At 34.8% G+C, this 25784-nt stretch overlaps 1 protein-coding gene across 22 annotated transcripts in view; it reads right to left on the bottom strand.

Annotated features, from left to right (window-relative positions):
* The window catches only part of ARPP21 (cAMP regulated phosphoprotein 21), a 158782-nt gene that overhangs the window by 83578 nt on the left and 49420 nt on the right, over window positions 1–25784 (bottom strand). For 13 of the 22 annotated variants that reach the window (XM_017521769.2, XM_017521763.2, XM_017521766.2 and 10 more), the window contains 6 exons: window positions 25043–25187; window positions 23571–23649; window positions 22796–22855; window positions 21703–21843; window positions 6003–6111; window positions 4052–4153 (listed from right to left, as the gene is read on the bottom strand). In XM_017521769.2, the coding sequence (XP_017377258.1) occupies window positions 4052–4153; window positions 6003–6111; window positions 21703–21843; window positions 22796–22855; window positions 23571–23649; window positions 25043–25187 (636 nt within the window). The remainder of the gene's footprint in view (window positions 1–4051; window positions 4154–6002; window positions 6112–21702; window positions 21844–22795; window positions 22856–23570; window positions 23650–25042; window positions 25188–25784) is intronic. The other 9 variants (XM_037736060.1, XM_037736061.1, XM_037736063.1 and 6 more) reach the window with 2 other exon arrangements.

The raw sequence follows: 25784 nt of genomic DNA, 5'->3' as shown, positions 1-25784 counted from the left end.
CTCGGATATAAAAGGCTTGCTTCTTTTTAAAAGAGGAAAAATGATTTTGCTTAATGGGTTATAGAGTTCTCTCCCACATCCCACCCTCAACTCTCGTGGCACCCCATGCCCTTATCACCCATTCCCACTGAAGAGGAGTCCTAGTACGTGCTAGGAGGACCACAGATGAACTCCTCACTGAATCCCTACTTATACACAAATACCTTTCAGAAATTACTCTCCAGGCAAAACATACCTTCTCCAGTATATTGCTTTATCAATTTAACCTTTCCAAAGTCAGTTACATTGCATAGAATTAACCATAAAATAAGCCTAAATATAAAGTTTTGCCAAAGGAAAAAAGAATTACATTTTATATACACTGATTACAAAAATATATTTATTATTTGGGTACTAGATTCTAAATTGTTGTTTTGACTTACAACTATTTAGTTCTCGAATAATGAATAAATATGTCTTATCTCAATATATCAAAATTCTCAAAGTAGATTTGAATTTTTTTTCTAGAAAATCCCCAAAGCAACCCACATATTTTGATTATGTGCCTGCATACAAAAGCACACACACACACACACACACACACACACTCTCTCTCTCTCTCTCTCTGTCTCTCTTTCACACACACACACTCATAGACACCTTAGACACCAAGATATATCTGGAAAACATTCAATAATGTTTCTGATTTTAAAATATTTTTTGGCTAAATTGTAAATAATAGGAAGTATTTCTGAACTCTCTACTTTTACTTCAAGTAGCAAAACAATACACTTAAGCGATATTTGAACTTGCTTGAATAACTCCATTACTTAATCAACAATTGTCAAGGAAAGCGACTTTGTTAGCTCAGTTTTCAAATTATGAAGAAGCTAAACTAAACACCAGCTAAGAAAAAGATTAGGGTTCTGTAACATAGTTTCCTTATGCTGGATTCTTTGCATTTGTTCTCTAATTGACTCAATATACTGCAATTATCATCTTATGAAAAAGCGATCTTGTGCCTCAGTCATTTGAGCACTGGTAATGATCATTTGGGGATCTGGAAGAACTAGATGAAGGTCCCCTAAAGTGTCCTGCCTTTATGTTTGTGTCAATAGAGGATATAGTTATAGCCTCTGTATACAGAGTTACCCCATAATCCCCGCCTTTTGATATTCACAACCTTGCTTGGTACTTCCCACATTGTTCCACAGTTGATTTGAGTGTCCAGGAAAATACAGCTGGGAAGATATGTCATTTCCAAGATTAGGTTACAAAAGACTGTGGCTTCCATCTTGGGCTCTCTCTCTCTCTCTTTCTCTCTGAAATCACTTTCTCCAGGGGAAGTTATTTGCCATGTCATGAAGACAGCAAACAGCCTATGCAGAAGCCTGCATAGTAAGGAACTGAGATCTCCAGCCTATATCCAGTGAAGAATTGAGGCCTTCCAACGGTCATGCTTGAAAGCAGATAACCACCTGATCTAGCCTTCAGATGGTTGGAGCCCCAGTTGACAGCTCAACTGCAATCTCATGTCAGATTTTGAGCTAGAATCAGATTTTAAGCTACTCCCAGACTCCTGACCCATAGAAACTGTAAGATGATAAGTGTTTTTTTGTTCATTTTAAGCTGCCAACTTTGGAATTATTTGTTGTAAGGCAATAAATAGCTAACGCACAGAAAATACCAGTGGTATGACTGCATATCTCTAGCAGAGCTATACAGGTAGAAAGAAAGACACTGAGTGTTTCTTGCCGTCTAAGAGAAAGGCTCTTAGCTTTTTAAGGGTTATGGAAACATGTAAGAATACGTATACAACAGGGACCCTTTCTTTAAAAAAGCACACATGTTCATGAACATGATTTGCAAATGATGTCACAGCTTTCATTTAATCCGTCAAGCCCTTCTAGGAGTATAGCCTGGGTATCCGACGCCAGTTTAAAACCCTGCCCTAGGATCTCAAGTTAAAAGGAGTGCCAGAAACAGGCTAGTGCTCCACTCAAATTAGTAAAGCCAGAAGAGCTGGCCACTAGAGTCTAGGGCTCACACCTCTATTCCTACAGAGAGAAGAGCCACAGCAGTTAAAGAAGACAGCCAAATGACTTCCTGGACTGGAAAAGCTATGGCAATAGCTTGACATTTAGGCTTTCTCATATTTAAATGTGCTTTTATTTTTTTAAAAAAAATGTTGACACAGTATGTGGACATAGAGATTTCAAATAGCAACACTTGCCTAAAATGTTTATCCCAGGTCTCCAGCTATCAATCTCGTTAACAAGGTTGTAGGGAAATGCAGTGTACATAGAGAGTCATGCAGACCCTGTTTCCCTGCGACCTCTCTTTAAAAGTGAGAGTTGGCAAATGAAATAAGCAGCGCAGGTATCATCTTCATCATAGACAGCCATCAGTGACAGACTTTCTGTCACCTGGCCTTCAAGTGTCTAGCAATGTGACACAACTTTTAAAAAAGCATAATATTGCTTGTGCCTTATATGTGTGATTTGTATTTTCTTTTCAACATAATAACTCATTCATAAATTACTTGACCTGCCAGGAAGAGTGTGAGGGAAAATGTGTGTGTGTGTGTGTGTGTGTGTGTGTGTGTGTGTGTGTGTGTGTGAGAGAGAGAGAGAGAGAGAGAGAGAGAGAGAGAGAGAGACAGAGAAAGAATAAGAAACAAATTAAAAAATTCTCTCTATGAAGCTCTATGAAGGTCTTCAGACAGGAACATGCTGCTTCCCAGGCCCCTGTAGGCATCCTTATCTCATTATGACTAGCATAGATCCTCTCATCACTTCATTCCTGTATCCACCAAACACAATTAAAGGCCCACCGTGTGTCAGGCTCTGTTTTGCATTATCTAAAATTCTGACCACAATAAAAGTCTAAGTAGCCTACATGTATGCAGAGTCTTCTAAAATTGCATCCAGATCTCCAACTACGGTAACCTCCATTTCCCTCTCTCTCACACTTTCCTAACTTCAGAGCTCTTAGCTAGAGAATCCAATCATCAAAATTATATTTCAGTGTGTTCAAGAAAGGTGGTGGGGTTGGGGTGGGGGGCGGGATATAAACGTGAAAGAAGTGCAGTGGTGGAGGAGGTTGAAGCTCCCCTGCACTTTCATATTAAAGGAACCAGCACCAGCTGGAGGATCAGAGAAACTGGCTCTGGCTTGAAATTTTCAAGGTGGCAGTCTTTCTCCAAGCTGAGCACTGAAGCCTACTTCTCTGAGCTGGCTTTGTGTAGTCTCCAGAATGAGATCACAGCAGGAGGTCAGATATTCCACTTGACACGCCAAAGACTGAAGTATTGGCCACGGAGTCTTTAAAAAGAAGCTCACACTTGTACTTCTGCAGGGGGAAGAACCCACATCATTTGAGGAGGCTGCTAAATGATTGCATGTAATGAAAATGATATGGCAGTTGCTTGACTTTTTCCCATTTTTTTCACCTTTTAGTGTTTAATTAATTGCATTTTATCTTGATCATAGTGGGTAAAGATAAAAAATTCCAACCTTTTTTGTTGTTGTTGGGATTTGTTTTATGATTATTCCCTTGACAAACTGTTCACAAATCTGATTTGAAATTGAGGAGAAAAATAATCCAGCTTTACTATAATGAAATATTCGTATTTGCTAAGAACCCAGAAAATGCTCTTTGTATATGGATATGTGTGTGAGATAAACAGATTCTTTCTTCTTTGTCTTTCCCTTGTACAATATTATTAAAAAGAAAACAACACTAGATAGGTGATCTGCTGGCTGGTGTGGAGGTGAAGGCATTTCTTCAAATCTGATAACCTCTCTCTGTACTTAAGGTCTGTATCAGACAAAAATCATACCTTTATATATCCCCACCAGTCATATCCTAAGAACACACCCAAACCTTGGCTAGGTTTCTATCACTTCCCTGAACCAGATCCTCTTCCAAAATCACCTCTAGTTTTCTTCAGTTTGATTTGTTCTCTGGCTCCAGCGTTTTTATTCCCTGCCACCTCACTGTCTGGGGGATGAGGAAGCCCTACTGCTGATGGAAGGAGCGCACTAAAGAGGCAATTAAAACAACTACTCACATCGTGTGCAAATATTCTCTCCCTCACTCTCTGATATTCCTCTTCTCTCTCTTCAATTGATTTACTTCGTCTGTCATCTCTAAATGGATGCATTCTGTTTTGCTGAACAGAAAAAAGAAATCAGGAGGGTTATCCAAGTTGAGTTGTTAGAAATCTGCGGTCAAGCAACTGTCAGCTAAGAATAATAAATGTTCACTTAAACAAATGAAGCCTGAAAAATCTCATTCTCTCTGTTCCCTGAGGAGGCTGTGTTGGCCGCATGTTCCATGTGTGTGTTTGCTGCTGCTGGTTGGTTCCTCACTGGACGCAAGTAGCACAGGTGTTTCCAAAATGAGTACACCTCAATGTGCCTCAGGTATTCAGTCAATTCAGGTAGGTGGTGGCTCATCATTGATGAACTCTGTCCTTTGCGGTTCTGACTCCTCAGAAGGAGGCAGAATGTCGGTGAGAAAAAGAGGAAGTGGCTAGTTCAAGGTGGCTGAGGGAAGAAATCATTTTGAAAGCTTAGGGACTGGAGAAAAAGCAAGTGAGCGAAGAAGGCAATGAACAGAAAGGAAGATGTGGACACTATTTCTCCATCTTCTAATTTGTATTATTCATTCAGTGAGTGATCCTATGAATTGCATTTAGCATAGAATCAATGACCTCAGGCTTACAGGCTAAATTTTAAAAACCTGTTTGTTAACAAGAGTCAATACCAAGAACACTAAAGTAATGCTTCAAAGAACCCAGCATGAGGATTGCTCTTTATCCTGTGTTCTGAACTACTTCCTGCATCTTAAATCTCCTTCCATCTATCCTTGCCATTCCTTACAAACTGCTCCGCACTAACCACATCCATCCATCCATCAACAGACACCCACTAAACATGACACAGGCACAGGTTTCATAGTCAAAAGGAGCCATGGTGTAGCTTGGTGGTAGTGGGAGGAAAGGAGATATAAATGAGGAACAAGTTTTAAAGAAGTGCGTCAGAGACGCACATACTGGCTGAATGATTCACTAAGAGTGATTAAAATGATAAGTTGAGATGCATGTTGTCTTACCTTTAAGAATTCTAAAGCAAAGTCATTTTCAAAAAATCTATTTTGATTGTCAGAGACACAAAGTATAATTCGAATTGCATTTACATGACTTTCTATTGTTATCATCATTTAAAAATTTGTGGGTTTTTGCCATTTATTTAGTTTTCTTCTAATCACCCTGGATCCCACAGCCCCCATCTAAGAAGAGATTTAGTAAAGTCTCTTTACTCTCGTCTGGGTACCACAAATAAGGCTGCTCTAGAACAACATAGTGTTTTGTTACACGCGAAATACACAAGGATAAAGTTCTGCTACACTTCATGCAAAACAAGCAGACAATTTACATGGACCATACAACATGGGAAGGAGAGGGGATAAAAGACTAAAACATGAACTCAATTCTTTTCTGTGAAGACTTATTTTAGGATAGTTGCAAAATCCACCTGTCCTCACCATAACAAGTTTTGTTCTTTACAGCTACACCGGTTGATCATCGGTCCGTATTGATTATCCAGCTCAATTTGTGCACAACTGAAGGACAAAGCTGTAGGGAGTGGAACGACTGCCATAGTTACACAGACATCTGGAAATGCGACTGACAAAGCTTTTCTCCACAGCTCGGAGCCTGTGGCAACCCGACCCCCCCAGACATGCAGCAGAAACTGCGCCAAGCACCACCCATGCAGCCCAACACAGAGCCATTGCTAAAGCAATCAGACATATATATATATACATATATATATTTTGCTACCCATTGAATGCCAAAGGGGGAGGCAAGGAGGAGAAGGAGGTTGGAGATAGGACAGTGGTATTGGAGGCAAGGGAAGATTGGAGGGAAGGCAGGGACAACAGAAGGACGACAAGAACATCAGTAAGCCCACCTTCAAAAACAACAATGTCAGCCACTCTCAAACTTGAGAACCAACCTGATTGTCTTCTTTATCAATACTAGAGTTATCTCGCTTCAAGATAAACCGCTTCTGGGATTCTTCACCTTTTTCATCTTTTAAATGTTCACAAAACCTTTGCTCTGGTCTGCCAGCAAAGTAAAACATATCAATAAAAAAGTTTTTTTCCCCCTTGTTTAAAGTTATTTCTTAGCGTTGTTCTTCCCCCACAGTGTCATTTAACTTAAAAGTTTACAAGTGGTTTTGATACTAGAGTTGCTGGCAATATACAGGTAGGTAATAATATGTCACTTCACATGTGTTGTTAGAAGAACTTTTGTTGTTTTGAATTCGTGGTCTTGTTTGCTACATGCTGCACATCATGGCTGAAATTGAAAAACAAAATTTAAAGGCCTGCCTATATATAGTGTACAGATGTTTTCCTTAGTTATTTTGACCTCTATTACTCCTGAATTCAAATAAGCCCATATTCTCAAACAGATATACATGTTTAGAACTTGAAAGTAACACATTAATTCACCAATGTCTGGAAGCCAACAGAATATCTTCTATCACATACTCCTTTTCAAGAGTCTTTGGACTGCATAGTCAGAGAGGATCACTTAAAAATTATTTGCTGTCTCCTCCAATCATGAACACTGGCTCCAGTAGACTGACACCCTTGACCATGTCTTGTAAATCAGTTCAGTAATTGGAGAACTGGAGGTATTTAGTTTAAACAACTTAATAACTGATTAGCATGGGGAAAATGCTTCAAGCAGTTATACACTATGGATTAGTCAATTGATTTTTTTAGGTCCCCATAATCATTTGGTATTATTAAAGGAAAGGGCTCCACTTCCTTGTTATTTCCCACAGTTGTCATTGCAGACTGCAGAACTCAACGAATGATCTGGACACGGGTTCATCCACAGAGGAAGTGCTAAATGTGTGTCTGATTCACAGTTATAATTTATGACTGTCATTAAAGCGCCTCTGTCATATCTGATGTATGACTTCTGAAGCCTAGAAGGTATTCTGTCCCTACTGTGTTCGTTATGTTTTGAGTCATTAGGAAGCTGCTCACAATGTCTGTTGTTTAATGTGAGTGACCAGTAATTAGGAGAAACTTATCATTTGCTCCTAGCTCTAAAATAAGCAAATAGCACGTTGAAAATAAAGAAGTAGTTTAAGTGCATAATTCAAATCTCGATAAAAAGCATTTCTTCCTTCCTTAAATGTGTATACATAAATTATCATATTGATGAGCAGGCAACAGCAAAAAACTGGAGTAATACCAGTTAGAGCTTTCAAAAGTAAATATAATTTTTGCAACATGGTGTCAATATCTTATTCAATCCTTACAGTAAAAGTCTGGTGCAGAAGCAAGTATTTTTGCCTCTTTTAAAGACAAGGAGACCATCCCTCCATGCTTCTTTTGACTTCACGTTTATGAATTTGCCCAGTCAGCCACAGGCACCACACAGCCTGGTCACATCCTTTCAGAGACTAAGTTTTGTTCCTCTATATATTACAGAGTGGGCTGAGGGCCCTCAAACCCCAAAATAAAGAACCATAATCCTCCATCAACTTATCCTGGTTTTCAATGTAAATGTTTTCCACCAAACTTAAAATGTAAACAAAAGCCCGAAAGTACTAATATGACATATTAAAATTAGTATTCTAAAGAAATAAACTTGTACTTTACAATGAAAAGGTCATTTATAGTAGAAAAATTAAACATTTCAGTGTAGCATAGTCACAGTACACTTTAATTTCTTATTACATTGTAAAGATATTACAGTGTAACCTTGCAGGTCCCTGTAAACAACAGCAATTCTCCAGATTAAGCTTCCTAACATTTTCTACCAATACTTATATGTTGTTACACATTTTTTTTTCCATAGAAAATGAAATTAGGATGATGACTTAAATACAGCTGTCGATTCCATCAGTGCTACTTAAGTCTCTTCTAATATCCCTAGGCTCTGTTAAGCTCTGATCAGGTCTAGTTAAGTGAAATGATTTACTGACTTGCAAATTTACAGGTATGTTTTGTATTTGTTGTAATAGTCTGTAATTATCCATTTTGTATTTGTTGTAATAGTCTGTAATTGTCCATTTACAAATAAAATGATCTGAGAATGTGGACTTTTTGATTCATGAGCATAAGGTGAATTTGTTACAGATTGACTTATTTAGGTTGAAAGCATTAGAGTGAGATTTCAGCACACAAACCAGAATTAGAATTTAAGTTTCATGTCAATGCAGACCTTGTCTTTTTAAAATACTTAAGTCTTAGTGCCTAGAACCATGCCTGGTACCTGAGAGGCACTTGGCTGAATAAATATATTAACCAGTGTATAAACAAATGAACATTTAGCAGAGCTATTCATAAACCACTATAATTCAGGGACAGATAAAAAAAGTCACTTGATAAGATATGAAATTATAAGCTCCATAATTATAAAACAGAAGAGAACTTGGTTAGTAGGAGTATAAATTCAAATTTAGAACATTAGTAAGATCTTCAAAAATCAGAGTTATGTTTCAATTTATGTTGATCAAAATTAATCATGCTACAAAAACAAATGTTTTTGTTTGTTTTAAATATGAGGATATCTTGGGAAGATATGAAAGTGAAAATGAAAATCTTGGCTTTCCTAGTTATGGAACCTCCCAGTTTCAAGTGTCATTGTATCTTTAAAAGAGCTATTTAAACATTATTTTAAAAATATCATTTCCATTTCTCTGTAGTAGTCATTTATTTTTCATAAATTTAGAAAAAATGCATCTACAACATAACTGAAAAAGTAATCAAAAGGCTTATTCTAATTAATAATGTAAACATTGTTTAGAGCAAGAATATTTCCTATTAATACAAATGATACAAAATGCATCCTTTATAACTGCATTTCAAATAACTCAGGTTTTTTTCAAATACTGGAATTTAATAGTCCAAATTATTAATACTTTTATATTTTTCCAAAAATATTGAATGACCATAGAGTAACTCTTTGACGTTTGCTTTAAAAATTTAAATGATTCTAATAAGATTTTTCTAGGTTGATTTTATAGAGAATTGTTTATGACTGTTGAGCTAAAGAGCAATTTTGCAGTTTAAGCTCATGTAAACTAAGGTATATACCCGAAGTACTGCAAATTATTAAACTAAAAATCACTGGTAATGTACCTTAATATTATAGCCTTGAAAACTCAGCTCCCTTTCACAGTTAATTTACCACCATAGCAATATTATATCTAAGCAATAAAATGAATGGAACTAAAATAATGTGTTGCAGACCTTTATTTAAAATAGCAATAGATAACTTTTAAGATATTAATATGCAAATGTAATTGGAAGAAAACATTCTCAAAGCTGCAAAAGATTGTGGTATTTATTAAGTCAATGATGACTAGACTTTACTATACATTTTGCAGCTCCACATCATTCATGCCTAACTTTTTTTTTCTGGTAGATTTCAGTACATGTGGTATTATTTCTATCTTTCTCTATATTACCATCAAAAAAGCATGGAAAATAAATGTAATGCTTATTCTAGATGAAAAATACTTTCTTCTTCTGAATATGTCTTTCCACAGACTGTAGCATATAACTGCTGTGAAACTCACTGTTCATGTGTAGTGAACAGTACTAGCATTTCTGGTCAATTTCTTGGCAACCCCAATTAAACCTTTGAAAAGTCAGAATTAATTCTTCATTGTTCCTTACTTAGGCGTAGCTTACAAATTAAGAAACAGTGTGGTTGAGTGAAGATAATCAAACTCTGTCTTCTAGTCATTCAGTTCCAATTTTAGTTAGTTTTTTTCCCCTTGAAGCTTGAAACAGATGAGCACTCATTATTATGATTATTTCTAATTTTTCTTACTTTGAAGTATTTTCAATAGTTTACCTTACTGCCAGCTTCTTAAGAAAAGATTTATTATTTTTCTTCCAAATAGTTAAGCTTAACCTTTCACTCATTTTCCAAACATAAATAAAAAATTTAATTCTACTGAATATGTAGTCACAGAGAGGTCTTAAATTTCACCCTGAGTGAATAGGTGGTTATTAATATGTATAAGTATTTCAACAAATAAAACTTTCTGTTCACAACAGTATAAAATATTTTGATAGCATAGGACACCTATCAAAACATTTTAATAGTCAAATTACAGAATTCTAATGACACTGTTCTCTTCATATCTCAAAACATTTCAATTAAAATATGTACAATTTGGATGTATTTTATTGAAAATAGAAAGGAAAGTTCTATATTCTTCTTTTTAAATAAGTGTATCTCACCATTTGCATCATCAGTTTGTCATTTTATACCACTTCATTTTCTTTCAAATAAGACTATAGCTTATGAATTTAATATGTGCAGTGCTAAGCAGCCAACATTCTTTATTAGCATCTTTCAAACTCTTGTTTTGAATTTTGTAACACCCTTGCAAAATTCATTTTATTCTTCTTTGTTTCTGTAGTGTAATTTATATATAAGCAGAGGCATGCAAACCAAAGCTTTGACTCTCCTTTAACATAAGACTTTCCATGAACAACAGCATTAAGCACATCATTTAAAAACAGCATGCATTTGTAAGGCATCCCTTACATTGATACCTCTGCTCTGGCAAACAATTTGGCTACGTGGATTTAGAGACTTAAAATTTTAAAGTATCATTTTTTTCTTGACAAGGTGGTTCCATTTCTAATAATGAATCAAAAAAAATAATAAATGAATGCAGAATTCTATCATTCACAACAGTAAAACAGTGAAAATCTATAGTAGATTAAGTAATTTAAGGTACGTAATATATGATATGTGGCTCTATACAATTATATCTAATAATATTGAGTAACATAGAAAGCAATTAAGAAAAACATAGCTATACTTTGATCATATTTATGTTGAAACTATAATATATAAGAATAGTAATGCTAGGCATAGGTATGTCTGATGGTGGGATAATAGGCAATTTTATATTAAACCTTTTATATATTTGTATGAAAATAATTATTATTTTAAATCAACAAAATAATGAAAATTATTAGCTTAAAAAGATAAAAAAACCATTCAACTACTTAGTAGTGGTTTACATTGAATTACTGGATAATAGATAATTAAAATATCCAAATATTTTGAATATTTAGAAAATATTCTTTCATAGCACGTATTATTACAATCACTCAAAATAGGCATTTAGATATTTTATTTTGTCAAAGTAACTCTCAATTTTTCTACTGCATTGATACTTTAAAAACAGCAGATTTAATTAAGCTCCCTGCTCTAGTATATGTAAACCACACCTACCCTCCCAATCACTCTGTTTATTGCTATGTCCTTTTTGATCTATATGTATAGAAACATCCATTTACTAACAATAATATAATGATATCTAAATAACACTGTCCACTCTGAAGATCTCTTTTTACTTATCTACAGAAGACTAAATAATGACGTTATAGAAGAAGATTATGAGAATAAGGAAAATATGAAGTTTTAAAAAGGGAAAGTAATCACATGCAATTAAGACCTGGATATTACATACTAGGTCTTTGAGCTTAACTATGAACTGTGTTGAGCATGGTGTTGGCAACAGCACTTAACAGTCGCATATATCAGATAAATACACTTAGCTTAACAAAGCAGATTTATTTCTTCAAGTTTACCCATACATTTAGAATTTCCACAAATGAAAAATCATGTCTACAGCAGAAAAGCTATAGAGAGGCAATCTTCTGAATGATATGCAGATGATCTTATATGAATTATCTATGAAATACTGTGCACATATATTATCAAATATGAAGATAACATCAAATATATGCCGAGTTTCTTGATATTATCAAAACAGTTCATGTTTTACATGGGGATCATTTTACAGATTGGCCCCATGTAAAACTTGAAATGTTTTGGATCAGAGTAAAATTTAGAATTCCACCAAATAGTAACCACTGATTGATTTGCTATCAATCAAAATCATAATTAAGATTTAGGATTAGCCTAGGACAATTTCAGCCTCCTTATATTTTCAAAAATTCCAGTGATATCTTCTAGGTAAACCTATAAACAAATAATCTAGTGTTAATCTACAAATGCAATATTTGGTTCAATATATTTGATCATTTACTTCTCTCTGGTGCTACTTTGACAAAAGGGCATGACACTTCGTATGTTGAATTCACTTATTTTCACTTCCAACACGGAATTGATGATGAGTAATTTCTTCTTCAGCTCCAGGGTACTAATTTCTTGCACGTTTTCTAATCTCAGGCCTTTCTTATCTGTGGTAATAAACTGACTAAAATCAGGGCTAGGTTATTGGTATACTTTTTTTTCTTTAAATTCTCCATCCTTCCATTTCAGTGCTATAAGAACATTAAATGATAGTAGCATTAATACATTTAATGATTCAAAGTTCCACTCCCCTAAAATAACCAATGCATTTTAGTATGTAACGTAATTTCTTTATATAAAATGAACATAAACTAGCATACTATGCTTGAAACAGCAATAGTTTTAATAACTAAAATAGCTTTGAGAATACAGACATAACACTGAGAAGCAAGCCTAAAAAGTTATGTCTTTTCAGTTCTGCAGCTTACTATGTGACTTTTTGCAGCCCTCTCTCTTTCTCTCAGAGAGAGAGAGGGCTGCTGTTTGTTTGGTTTCTTGTATAAAATGGAAAATATAATACTTAACTTGCTTGCGAGGATTACATAGGTGTATAATAATGCAAATAATCTACCAAGCCCAGTGCTAGGCACTAGTAAATCATTTAATAAATTTTAGAAACTATCGTTACACTGTTTATATTTTTTGAGTAGAAAAAAAATCTAAAGGAGCAACAATGATTATTGATCCCAAATCTTCCTTATAGTTAACCTTAAGTAGGATAAACATGGCAGTCGTATTTTTCTGAAAGTGATGTTTTCTTTGGAAACTGTTTTTTGCTTATATATTGTAATGTTGTATAAAAAAGTATTCCACTGAAGCCCATATGCAAATGTAGTATTTCAATCCCTATGCAGGTACAGAGTTACTAGTGCAGTTTAGTTGACAGGGAATTGCCAAATATTTTTGGTACATGTAAATAAATGCTATGTATGTTTTCATTTTTCTGGTTTGAAGGCCAGAAGGTGGGACGTGAAGATTGGGAAGTTAAAGGCTAAGCTCCTCTGCGAATACTGTGGTAACTTTAAGGCTGTACATTGGAAGAAGTAAGGTTGTGGGATAAAATGTGTTACATTGATGTGCACTTCTCTTGATAGATTCCAAGCTATTGTTCGAAGACTTGTACTAAACATTATAACATGTTATTATTATTATATTCATTATACACAACCAGACTCTCACCTTTAAGTATTCTCTAAAACTTCCCAAAGTCCGAGTGCTAAAATGACTGTCAGCCCTACAGGAGGATTTAGAAGAAACAAGGGAAATCCTGTTACTGGGCATAATTCTGCTGCATATAGCAAGCAAAGATGCAGATTGAGGAAATCAAGCCACAATAATCCTGCTTCTTCCAAAACTATTATACATTTAGGACAATACTGTAACTAGTAGGTATGTGTATGATTAACTTTTAACTTCTTAACTGTATGATATGTAGTATGTATTTACATACATACACAGTCTTGTAGTTATGCACTATGTGTTCACATGCATACACACACACAGTCTTGATCAAAATTGTCATGGCCCCTCAAATAAACTATGAAAAGAATTAACAGCGCTTATGCTTCTTTTGTTCAAAGCACAGGACCGAACACTTGAGAAATAATTTTCATCTGACATAATTTAAGAACATGAAACTGAGTTTTGTGTCACTTCTAAGTATGCCAAGGCAATTATGAATCCAGTGTGTCTGGTGATTCTGAAGATTTTTTCGGCATCACAGTTTTGCCATCTACCTTAGTACTGATGTTGTTTAATTTGTTTCTCTGCTCAATTTTAAAGGCAATAAAATGCAAATTAGGACTTTTATACGTGAATCAATGGGTACCAGTTAAAGAACAATGTTTGGTTTTCTTCTCTTTGTTTTTCATTATTTGAGAGTAGTAAGCCTGCTAATGTTAATTCCTCTTTCCCTAACTTTAGGAGAAGAATCATGGCTGAATGACAGATGGCTTAGCTTTATCTACCTAGGATGTCATGAGCAAAACAGATGAATAAATAAAATTATTAAACATATCATGACTCCACAGAAAATCTCTATAAAAATGTTATATTAAGTACACTATGTTATAGAAGATTTATACATGTTTCATTTCTGGAATAGTTAATTACATATTCACACTCAACGACCTATAAATAATTTCAAGTAGGGAAAAGAATACAACAAACTTATGTTCCTTTTTACAGAATATTTCTGGTATTTACCTATTTCATCTACAGAGTCTTACATTCTTTGAGGAATGTGAGAATAATATGGAGGAAATATGATATTTGAAACAAATGACATGGAGTTTGACCAATGTGAACAAATAAATCTCATTTTGAGCCTGAGTATAGATTAAAAAATAAAGTGTCATGCTCAGTAAATAAAATTTCATGGCTTTCCTGAAAACAATGTGATTCTTAGGTTTCTGATCTTTGGCATCTAGTCAGATGATTTTCAGTGCCATTCCTGTAAAAAGTGCAGAGTAAATTTACCGTGTTTAGAGATGACAGGATGCCAACCAACCACTCATAAATGTTTAAGAGGCACTTAAATAAATTAATGCTTGGTCTTCTTTAGAGGATGATTAAGGGAGCATCCACTTCAGGATGCTGCTCAGTTTATTCACAGAGCCACATACATTCCTAGCCCAAAGAAGACAAATGTAATAAACACAGAAGGAAAAGCATGCTTTGCTTTATTTTGTTTCGTTAGAAATGTGCTTAATCACCTGCAGGGAGTGAAATGCCTAAGGGTCAAACACCAAGGATTCCCATTTTCAGCTTTAGCCTCTTCAGAAAACTAAGCACAGTAGACGTTCTGTGACCCTGGCACACTGCCGTCCACTGCTGTCTGGGTCTGCCCATTGAGAAGGTGGAAAGTCCCATGATCCTTCCTGCTGGTGTAGTAATAACTATCCAGCATTTCAGGGTTTCTTAATAAAATCAATTGTTCTCCATTGTTCTATCTATAGAGAGGCTTTATGCAGTGCCAGAATGAGTTTCATGGCTTTCAGGATTTACCAAATAGCCAACTCACTTAATCACTCTTTCTGGAGCACACAACAAACAACTATAGTCACTATACACCACTCATCGCTCCAGGCAAAATACCCAGGCTCATGCTTCTCAGGAACTACTGGATATGTCCTTGGGCACTTAAGGTGTAGCCTGAAATCAATGCCTTTGGGCCACTATTTTTGTTTCACAATTGCTATGGTCTGTAACCACTCTCCTTCAGTGGATTTGCTATTTCCTTTCTTTGCTGTGCACTCTCAGAGTAGGGGATTTGAGGCAATGACAGTGGGTGGATGTGAAAGACAAGAGAAAAAATGTTCAAGAGATGACAATCTTTTAACATGAAAATCATCTGGGATGAGTTAAACAGTTGCTCTGACATACGCAAAAACATTCAGATATACATGGGATTCTCATTGCCTGTGGCTGATCTTGGCTTTTTGGAAAACACCTGTGCAATTTGATGGTTTCTAGTCTCCAAATGGTACACTCTTAGTGTGCATCTTTTCTCTCGGATGAATGAGAGGAAAGTTAAGAATATATCTAACAAAACAACAATAAACTGCTTTGTGCCAAACACAGAAAATGAGTAAAAGAGAGAGAAACTGAATATCAGAAAGTGAGAGAAAGAGAAGAGCGAAACTTCTTATATGGAAAGACATATATATATTTGTGGCATTTAAAATATTTCGATAAGATCACTATTTATATTTTTATCCTAAATCCTAGATATGAAACATGTAGCATTATGTAAATACATTATAAATATAATTTATAATATCAAAATAACATGGACCTTAATACCTCAACCCTAGATTTCCAAGATTCTAATTCAGCATCATCACGTAACCTGACAGCTGACAAAAATTCCATCAAAAAACAAAAAGTGTCTGTCAGAGCAAAACATATCTCTGGCAATCTACAACGGGATAGAAGACAGGAACTAACTAGAGGTGAAGAAACACAATGTGGAGGGCCTCTCAGCTCAGAGACTTCATTTGTTAGAGGAGTCCCAGCTATTAAGACTGAATCTGCAGACCAAAAGGTGTGGTTGGAGGCTACTGGTCACATACACTAACCTGTTCTTACTCTGGTTAGCTATGAGCTCCAAAAAAAATGCAGTGCTGTGGGGGAAAGAATTACTAATTCTCTAAAGTGCATCAGTTTGCCCAGGTGACAGTACCACCTTTAACTGTTTCCCAAATGCACACTCTTATTATCACCTACTTTCCATAAATTGTATTCCAACTCCAGCCCCATGCTTTGGTGATAGCAGCACTCACCCAGGTCTTTCTACTTTTGGTCATTTCCTCTTGAATATATCCTACTAGTCAATACCAGATTAGCCTTTCTAATGTATCACGTTATGCACATCAAACCTCATGTTCTAAAGCTCTAAGAGCTGCCCACCTTCAAGGTTCTATCCAATCCTATGCAGCCTTCCACTGCTATTGACAATATCATTTTAGACAATTTACTAATTTTCCTTCAGTACACTTTCTTTTTAGTAAAGTTAGAAATATAATTTTAAAAAATCCTTGTCATCAGGTGGCTCTGAGAACCTAACACAACCATCTCAACATTTGCCCAGCTCTTAGTAGATGCTCAAAAAATGTAGAAATTACCTTATGTTCATTTACAGGTTTCACTCCAGCTTGCAATGTATCCCTCTCCTCACTGTATTTGTTTAAGTCTTAGCCTTTCTCAAAGTCTTCTGAAATGCCTATTTGAACCATGAAATGGATGGGCAGGTAGTCCCCACTGAATCTGCTTTATACGTTCTGCCGGATGTTTGGTATAGTGTTCCTTCAATTATGGAGCTATTCTCTAGACATTTGTTACATGTCTACTTTGGATACACAAAGAGCTGCACTACATTTTTCAACTTTTAAGATGACTGAGATTCCGGGGTTATTCACCTATCTATAGGCATAGTGTAAAACGTCTGAGGACAAGAATCATATCTTGCAATTTTTTGTGTGACCACAGACACTGAAGTCTTGGTGCTGGACATATATTTGTTGGTGAGTTGTAGTTGCTAAAAATATATTTTCAGTATCCGGAAAGTTTTGTCTGTGTATATTTTATACTGCAAAAACATAACATCTCTGCTTTTATCAGGTAATTTATAGAAAACTGGAATATATTAATGTAAAATCTCTAGATAGTTGAGTTTACTTCAACTACCTTTCCATCTTGCCTCACTGTTTCTTAACCGCACTTGTAGATGTGACATAAAACTATGAAACTGAACAATCATAGTGCCTGTTGCAGTAATTTTGTAATAACACAATAAATAAGTTCATATCCTACACTAACATAATTAATAAATATGGCTTTTTCATTCTTAGAAAAAATAGTAAAATGGAGTAAAGCTTAAATTATATATATACATATATATATATATATATATATATATATATATATACACACACACACACACACATTCTTCCAAAAAAAAAAAATCACCTTGTGGTGGTAATAAGCACAACAAATCTAGCAAGACCTATCAAATTGTAGGAAGGTTCTGTTACTTAATGATATCACTGAGTTAATCTTCAAAAATATCTTGTCCATCAATCACTGTTTCCTTATCAGACAACAAAGGACTTAAAAAAATTGAAACCATCAACCAATCTGGAGACTCTTCTTGAATACTCAGTATTTTCTGGGTATTTTTGCTTTAAGAGAATTAGATTATTTAAAAAATCTTTATGATATTAGACACATTGGTTTATTTCCCAGTCATGCTAACCATTGCTTCTATGTAAGCCCCAAACTGAAACTCAGTTTGTGCCTCATTTTTCCTTCTGCAAAATGAAGATTTAACTATTCATATTGTAAGTGTTTTTTTTTTTTTTTGGTATTAAATGTAATAATACACACTTACATGAGGATTAGGTCCCAGTCATGCTAACCATTGCTTCTCTGTAAGCCTCAAACTGAAACTCAGTTTGTGCCTCATTTTCTTCTTCTGCAAAATGAAGTTTAATTACTTATATTTTAAGTGTTTTTCGTATTAAATTTAACAATATACATTTACATGGGGTATTGTAAATTTAATATATTTTTTGTATTAAATGGAACAATATACATTTACCTCAGGTAAATGTATATTGTTATAAGAGGTAAAGAGCTTAAAGAAATTAATAAGCAGTAGGCAATGTTATTATAAGTGACGGATGATATTTAACAAACAGAAATATATCCTGAGACAAGTTCTTTCATCATAAAAGATCAGATAGATTATATCTGGGTATATTATTGAAGATACTAGAGGTCAGTGCAGTACACACACACACATAATCCTCAAGGTGTATTGTTATGACCCGAATATTTTGAACTTCATGTGAAACTCTTTCTTCTCCATGAAAAACCTAATCTTCTCAAGTCACACTCTATAATTACTTAAGCTGCCTGTCATCTAGAAAATCAGGATTCTGGGAAATAAATTCTAGTCAATATGGAGCTGAAATAGTTACAATTATTTAAACATTTACATCAGAGGAGTAGTGAAGTGTCAAGGAAGAAGAAAAATATAAAAGGAGATTCTTTTCCCTCTACCTTTCAGTTAACAAAAATACCCTCAATCCACATTTTTCTGCATTCCCCAGCCACATTTTTCTGCATTTTTCTTAAGCTACAGTGCCATTGAAATATACATTTCATGTATTTGCATTGGAGTAGCATAAAAGTGTATACATTGAAAAAGTATTCCCCAAACTCAAAACTCACATGGAACTGTCATCTCAGTATTCTCTCCTTCAAATAAATGGAGACAGTTCAATCCAGAAATATTTTTAAGTTAATATGGTTCCTGTAACCAAGACATGTTGATTGTCCTGATAAGACAAATCTGAAATTTTTTACAAAATCAAAAAAACCAAGACATCTAAAACTTGAATAGAATGTTTTGGATATAATGCCCCATTTTGAACTTCAACCCCAAAGAGCATGGCAACAGACTTAAAATCAAACGTAATTTTCCACAAAAAAACACTTCTTTTCACTAAAATTGCCAACAACGATTCAGGTTCTGAAAACTGTGATTCATCCCTATTTCGATAAAGACATTTAATTCGTCCTCGTTTTTTGTGCTAAAACACATCAGTTATCCACCACCCCTCAGGAGCTACTCAAACAGAGGATGAACCACCGCTACTCCTCAAGAGCCACTCACATAGAGGATGGTCAGAAATGTAGTTAGAATAGAACAGTAGAACTCGACAGCTGTGAATTAAATGTTGTTCAGTTGAAGCTCAACACTTCAGTAGAAACCTTGCACATCCATGACATACAGTTATTTGTCTTTTTTGTTTAGGCATGATTTGCTTTGACTTACGAAGTGGTGTCTAAAGTGTGGTATGTAAGAGTAAGGGTTAGCCAGAGACTGAGCCCTGGTCTTCCAGTTTAACTGTACCTTCAAGAGGTGTTCCCTGCACACACTTACTTTTAACTCTTTCTAAAGTCATGAACACGTGGTGTCCATTTTTAAATGGCCATTGATTAAAAAAAAAAAAAAAAAGGCTGGCACTCTTCTAGAACTGAAGAATTCTAATAATATGATACCTACAAGCTAGAAAATAAAAGTTTTAAAGGACAAATTCTGTTCTCCACTGGTATTGGGGAGCTTGCAGGAAACACAAGGATTTAAAGAAGAGCTAATAAATAGAAAGTTCTAAAATCCTATCAGTGTTCCATATCTGCTCTATCCAATAGCCACTTGAAATGTGGCTGACCTGGTAGAGGAACTGAATTTTAAAGTTTAAATTTTATATAAACTTAATAAATGTAAATTGAAATGTAAATAGCCATATTTGGCTACCTACTGGGCAGAGCAGGTTTAGAGCCAGCACTCAAAGTTTCTAAGAGTCTTGATATAATGCTTAATTTTCTCAAAGTCATTCTCCAAGGAAACATGTCTAAAACATATGTACTAGTATTTATGAGTATGTGATTGCAAAATCAGTGTGAATTAAAAATAAATCTACTATCCACCAGTTGACACTATATCACATTTAATATGCTTGAACTATGGAGGTTTTCCATGTTTGCTATGACCTTATAGACAAAGAAGAAGAAAAAAATAAAAGGAAGTAGTCACCTGCTTCCCTATTTTGCAATCAGCATGTCCCTGCATTATATCTAAAAGCCATTAAAAAAACAATGAATAAGAAAAAACAACAACAACACAACTATAACAACAGCAAAGAGTATTGGATGGAGAGGGAAGGCATAAAGGACTTTAAAAGTTACCATAATTTTTTCTACTATTCAAATATGAGGCACATTTGTCAACAATCAGATAAAGTGAGAAGCTGATACATTTTTAAGATGTGTTGTGCTAACACAGTAGAATGCAACTACAGGATTGAATGATTCTGAAACTTCAAGGGCCCTTAACATGATTCAGTTCAAACCATCCTGCAGATATATAAGTAATTTGAAGCCCATAGAAGTAGAGTGCTCATTGGAGATATTAATAATAGCCTTGCTTGGTCCCAGATCTCCCAGTTTTTGCTCTCTTCATTATGACTTTCCCCCGACCTCTGCTGAGCACAGACTGATGCTTGGGTTGAGAAAGAGCCTCATCTCCATCCCCACTTGTCCTAACCTCTAGTGAGCAGAAAATACAGAGTATTTTAACCATGATACTCTGCTTGACACAAAAGCTCCCTTCACGAACATCCCTAAAGACCATGCAATTGACAGTTTACCAAGGACACTGTGAAAAAGAAAATTATAAAAGTGGATGCTTTATGTGGGCAGTTTTTTTAGTTTAACATGCCTTTTGTGATAGAAGTGGCTTGGACTGTACTCAAAAGATATATGGGTTCAAGAAAAACAGCACCAAGCTTCAAAGCAAATAACTACTCATGCTATTATGCTTTCGGTGATTCAGTGAAACAATGAACAGGTATCAAGATAAAAACAAACAATTATTTTAAGGAGAAAAAACTTATCCTCTTTTTAGAGCTAAGTCTTAGATATTTCATCTAGCTCAAGACTTTCATTTCACAGGCGAAAAAACTGAGATGGCAGATTTTAAATGACTTGCTCCAAGTCACACAACTCGTAAGTAGAATTGGGTTTTAGAGGCAGGATTTCTGCCTCTAGGTTCAGAGCTTTTTATTACTCCAGAAACCACAGTAAGATATATGTGTAAAAAGCAGAAGAAAGAAAATAACAAATATTCTGTGTATGTCATGGTCTTTTAAAGATATATGTTGTTTTTAATTTAAGTTATATTTTGACATAAAATTTTTCACAGCTTTGTATGTAATTTCATTGAGTACTGATGGAAGAAATAAAATTATGTTTCAGAAGCTATGTAAAAGAGCAGGAAATAAATCCACTTTATTGCCTGAATTGTATAAACTTTCTTGGTTCTCAGATAATCTTCTACAGATAAATGCCACACTACTTCTCATAAGAGCAAGAGATAAATAACATCGCACATTTTAAATGTCATGTGCTGTGAATTTTATACTGTGATCTTATAAATGAATCCATAGGAGAAAAAGAAAATGCTAAATAAGTACAGTGATGGGGCTTACATTCTGGTGCTGCTGGTCTTGTTGATGATAACAGATTTTCCTGTTTGATCCACATTGTGATCCAATCCAAAATAAGCTGCCACTCGATGGACAAGCATCCTCTGATATGATGACATCTGAGGGAACTTTTTATAATGATTACTGGAACATAATGCAAGAAAAAGTGGAATGAGCACTTTCATTTTTTGCCCATAATACATTTTACAAGTATACACACAAAACTATTTCTCTTTCATCTAAACCACTAAGCCTGTTAGATTTCTGGCATCTCTCTCTCTCCTCTCTCTCTCTCTCTCTCTCTCTTTTAAGGTTCTGCGTACATGTGCAGATCATGCAGGATTTTTGCATAGGTAGAAACATGGCAATGTGGTTTGCTGCCTCCATCCCCCCGTCACCTACATCTGGCATTTCTCCCCATGTTATCCCTCCCTGACCTCCCTAGCCCCACCATTGTCCCTCCCTCGGCCCCTCCCAAACAGACTCTAGCTCTGGCATCTCTTAATATCCAAATTTCCAGACAAATTTTCTACTTATTATAGATTTATTGATTAAGCTACAATAAGCATCTTTGTTTCATAGCTGCACATTTCTCTTGCCAAAGAGAAGGCAATGTCTATGGGACAGTATTGTATTTTAGTCCATGCTACCTTGTCAACAGGGCCCGGCACAGGACAAATGATGTGACATAATATGCAATTGCAGATGTCTATATGGAGATGTGTCATTACACGGTTTGCACTGAAAGCAGCACAATTATTTTCAGGCATAACTGACTGCAGCCAGCTGGAGCCCATTAAAAAACTATAATAAAAATGAAAAGGGTCGCTTCTTGTTACAGCTTCTCTATGCTAATCAGTGGCCCCCTGTTTATAGCCATTTTGTCAGGAATTTAACAAGCAGAAGCACACATGGTCCAAGCAACAATTCTCATCAGCATATAGTTCCTAACTCCAATAATTTCCCCATTTAACAAATCAAGGAACATATTAAACAATGTTTTATCTATCCCTAAATCTTTCCAGAATGGATAATTTAACTCAAATACCAAACTAGGATACATCATCAAATTAACCAGCATTGCAGTTTAACATACTTGTTGTCAGCAATGAAATCAATAATTTCCTGCTCCATTTTCAAAAGTATCATCCTGTCCCTGCAAAATAAATGTTAGATTTAAAAGGTTTTAGATATGCTCCATTTCCAAAGACCTAAAGAATTCATTAAATGTATGGAAAGGATTACTCAAATGTATGCTGCTACAAACCTGTATCTAACTCTTCTTTGGAATATGCTGACCATTTACATTCATTTACATATGTCATTATATTTAAGATTATTTAAATATTTCAAAATACTTAATAAATAAGATAAGGAATAATCCTAATCTTATCTGTTAAGTATTTTGAAATATCTGAATTTTTTGTAGTCTTAAAATTAATTATGACATGCAAGGTACTAGGATCATAAAACATATCAAATAAATAGTATATTTCAAATTAATAGGAAACTGGAACAAAACAAAGGCCAAGTATTGACTGTAAATGAATCCATAGCTGCATTAAAGCATGATTGGCTTATGTGACATCAATAATTTTTATTCTTTATTTTTCCCCCTTAGTATCTCTTTGTGATTAGAAACACAGAGCTATTAAACCATAATTTATTAATTGGATAACTACCCAGTTAATAAGACTTTCTATAAAAAGTAAACATGCAAACCATTAGCAGAACAAAAATATAGGAGAAGTTTAAGACGTCAGGGAAGGTATCTGCATTTTACAATGGCTTTCTTAGAAGTGTTGGATTAATAGCTTTGATTGTAATATTCTATTTGATCATAAAAATAAGAGGCTTATTTAATAATTTACCTGGAATTATTCTTTAATGTGTTAATCAGAAACTCGTGTAAGTCTATGCCTGTAGAATCCGTGTATTCTTGGCTGCAATCTGAAACAAATAGCAGGTCCGTGTTGTCAGAAATGATAGTAGAAAGGTGGAGTGGAAAAGGTTTCCCCAACCTTTCCTATTTCCCTCCTGCTCAGATAAATTTTAGGTGAAGCTGTTGGTATAAAAATACATATTTCGAAACTAGAAACCTGGCAATATAACATCAGAATGAAAATTAGATTCAAGAATTGAAAACACCCAATAAATTCTGACTATGGAAAGGCCCAAATGTCACAGGAGGGGAAGTGGGCACAGTCTAGGTGTTGGGGTGGGGGGGAGGTAGAGTCAAATATCACGTGTTCATTCTTCACTGTAAATAACAAGGGTACAAACTCCACATGACAGAACGCCCACCTACAGAGAGAGCTCTCAAGGGTTTGAGATCCCATGGAACTCTTTCTCTTTTAAAACAAAGAAGGCAAAAAAAGAGAATGTTCTGTTATGAGACTATCTATTAATTAGTACAAAATACAGGAGAACACGAAATATTCCCAAGTCTTTTAAATATCCTAATGTTGTCCAAAGTTTAACTTCTAAAACTGTTTTAGAAACCTGAACTTTTTTACTGTCATATACACCTTAGATTTTATATATTCCGCAGCAGAAACAACAATTATAAGCAGATGTATGACTATAGAACACGTAACTGTTAGAGGTGGTTTTCATTCCACAGTTAACCAGATACTCTCTTCTTTCCCAGTTGCCCGTTTTTTTCTAAGTCTACTGCAAGGCTGTTTACTCATGGGACTCTCATTTCAACTTAGTTTTGTTTTGGGCTGTCAGAATTGTAGGTTTTTGGTTTGTAAAGGCATGACTTTTATTGGACAGCAATTTATTGAAGTAGAAGTGTGCATTTTTAAAATAAACATTCTGTAAAAGTAGATGGGTGCAAATGCTAAATTATTCTGTGCCAGACAAAATGTGAATCATGTATTCCACTGACATATACATGTGTACCTTGGGGACCATATCACTTACTAACTGAGAATTGCTAATCCATTCTCTGTCTTTTAAGATAAACATGAAAGTTAAGCTATCACAGTCAGTCTCATTACTGTTCACCAATCCAAGTTAATCGGTCTAAGAAACCTAAATTCAGGGCAGATTTATATTTATTCCTTTGTACAAGCTTGTCATTGACAACAGAAGATTAAAATGTGAATCCAAAGAAATATGTGATCTGAAAAATAACCTCTCTAGCACACAAGTAATGACATCATAAACAGAAAGAAAGAAAATCAAGTTTACATTTTTTACACACACACGTACGTACACATGTAGAATTATATGCAGGGTTTGGTAGGAGGTGAATATGCATGTGAAATCTAGAATGTATTCTGTGACTATGCACGTGCCCAAATCGAGTAAGTTAAGGAAATATTTTCACATTCACCTTTTGATAACATTCTGATCTTGGGTTTTTCAGAGGTTTTATCTTTGTTTTTGTCCTTTTCTTTTTCTCTTTCAGATTCATCTTTCCTAGATTTATCCTCCTCTTGCAGGCTGGAAAAACTGGAAAGCTGTAAATGAATTGATTCCTGTTGGGGGAAAAATATAATAATTTAGGGCCAGGTTTAATAATCTCTGTCTGGTTCCCATTTTGCATAGAGGTTATAAAGTATAGAAAAATGAAAACCAGGTACAGATTTTCTTTTTCTTAAATGGTAAAAATTAAACCTGTCAGAAAACTAATTGCCCTTTAAAATGACTTGATCTTCAGGAGTCAATGGGAGGTCAGAAGGAACATCTAGTACTGAAACTTCGTCTCATGAATATTAATTTTAGCCAAGTTGAATTCCTGTAGATCACAACACTTATTTTTTTCTACAGGTTTATTTTTAAACACCTAGAAAAAATTTATTTATCACTAAGCTTGCATCACAGCCATTATATTTTTTAAAAAGGTTTCTATAGTTTTATTTTATAATTCCTTATAAGGAGAAATTGGTACAAACAAAGACAGATGGATACTATGAATCATAATTACAAATAAAACGGACATAAAGAAAGCCCCTAATACCCAATTTACAAGAAAAACTTAATTTTAGCACCGGGTCAACAATGATTTCTACTACTGTGAAAAACCAGACTATATAATTGCAGGAATTCTAGGTATAAACTGTTATTATAATTGT

Source organism: Cebus imitator, unplaced genomic scaffold (assembly GCF_001604975.1).
Source record: "Cebus imitator isolate Cc_AM_T3 unplaced genomic scaffold, Cebus_imitator-1.0 Scaffold21, whole genome shotgun sequence".
NCBI lineage: Eukaryota > Metazoa > Chordata > Mammalia > Primates > Cebidae > Cebus > Cebus imitator.
Note: the sequence above shows the minus strand (reverse complement) of the source record. Positions and strands in the feature narration are given on the sequence as shown.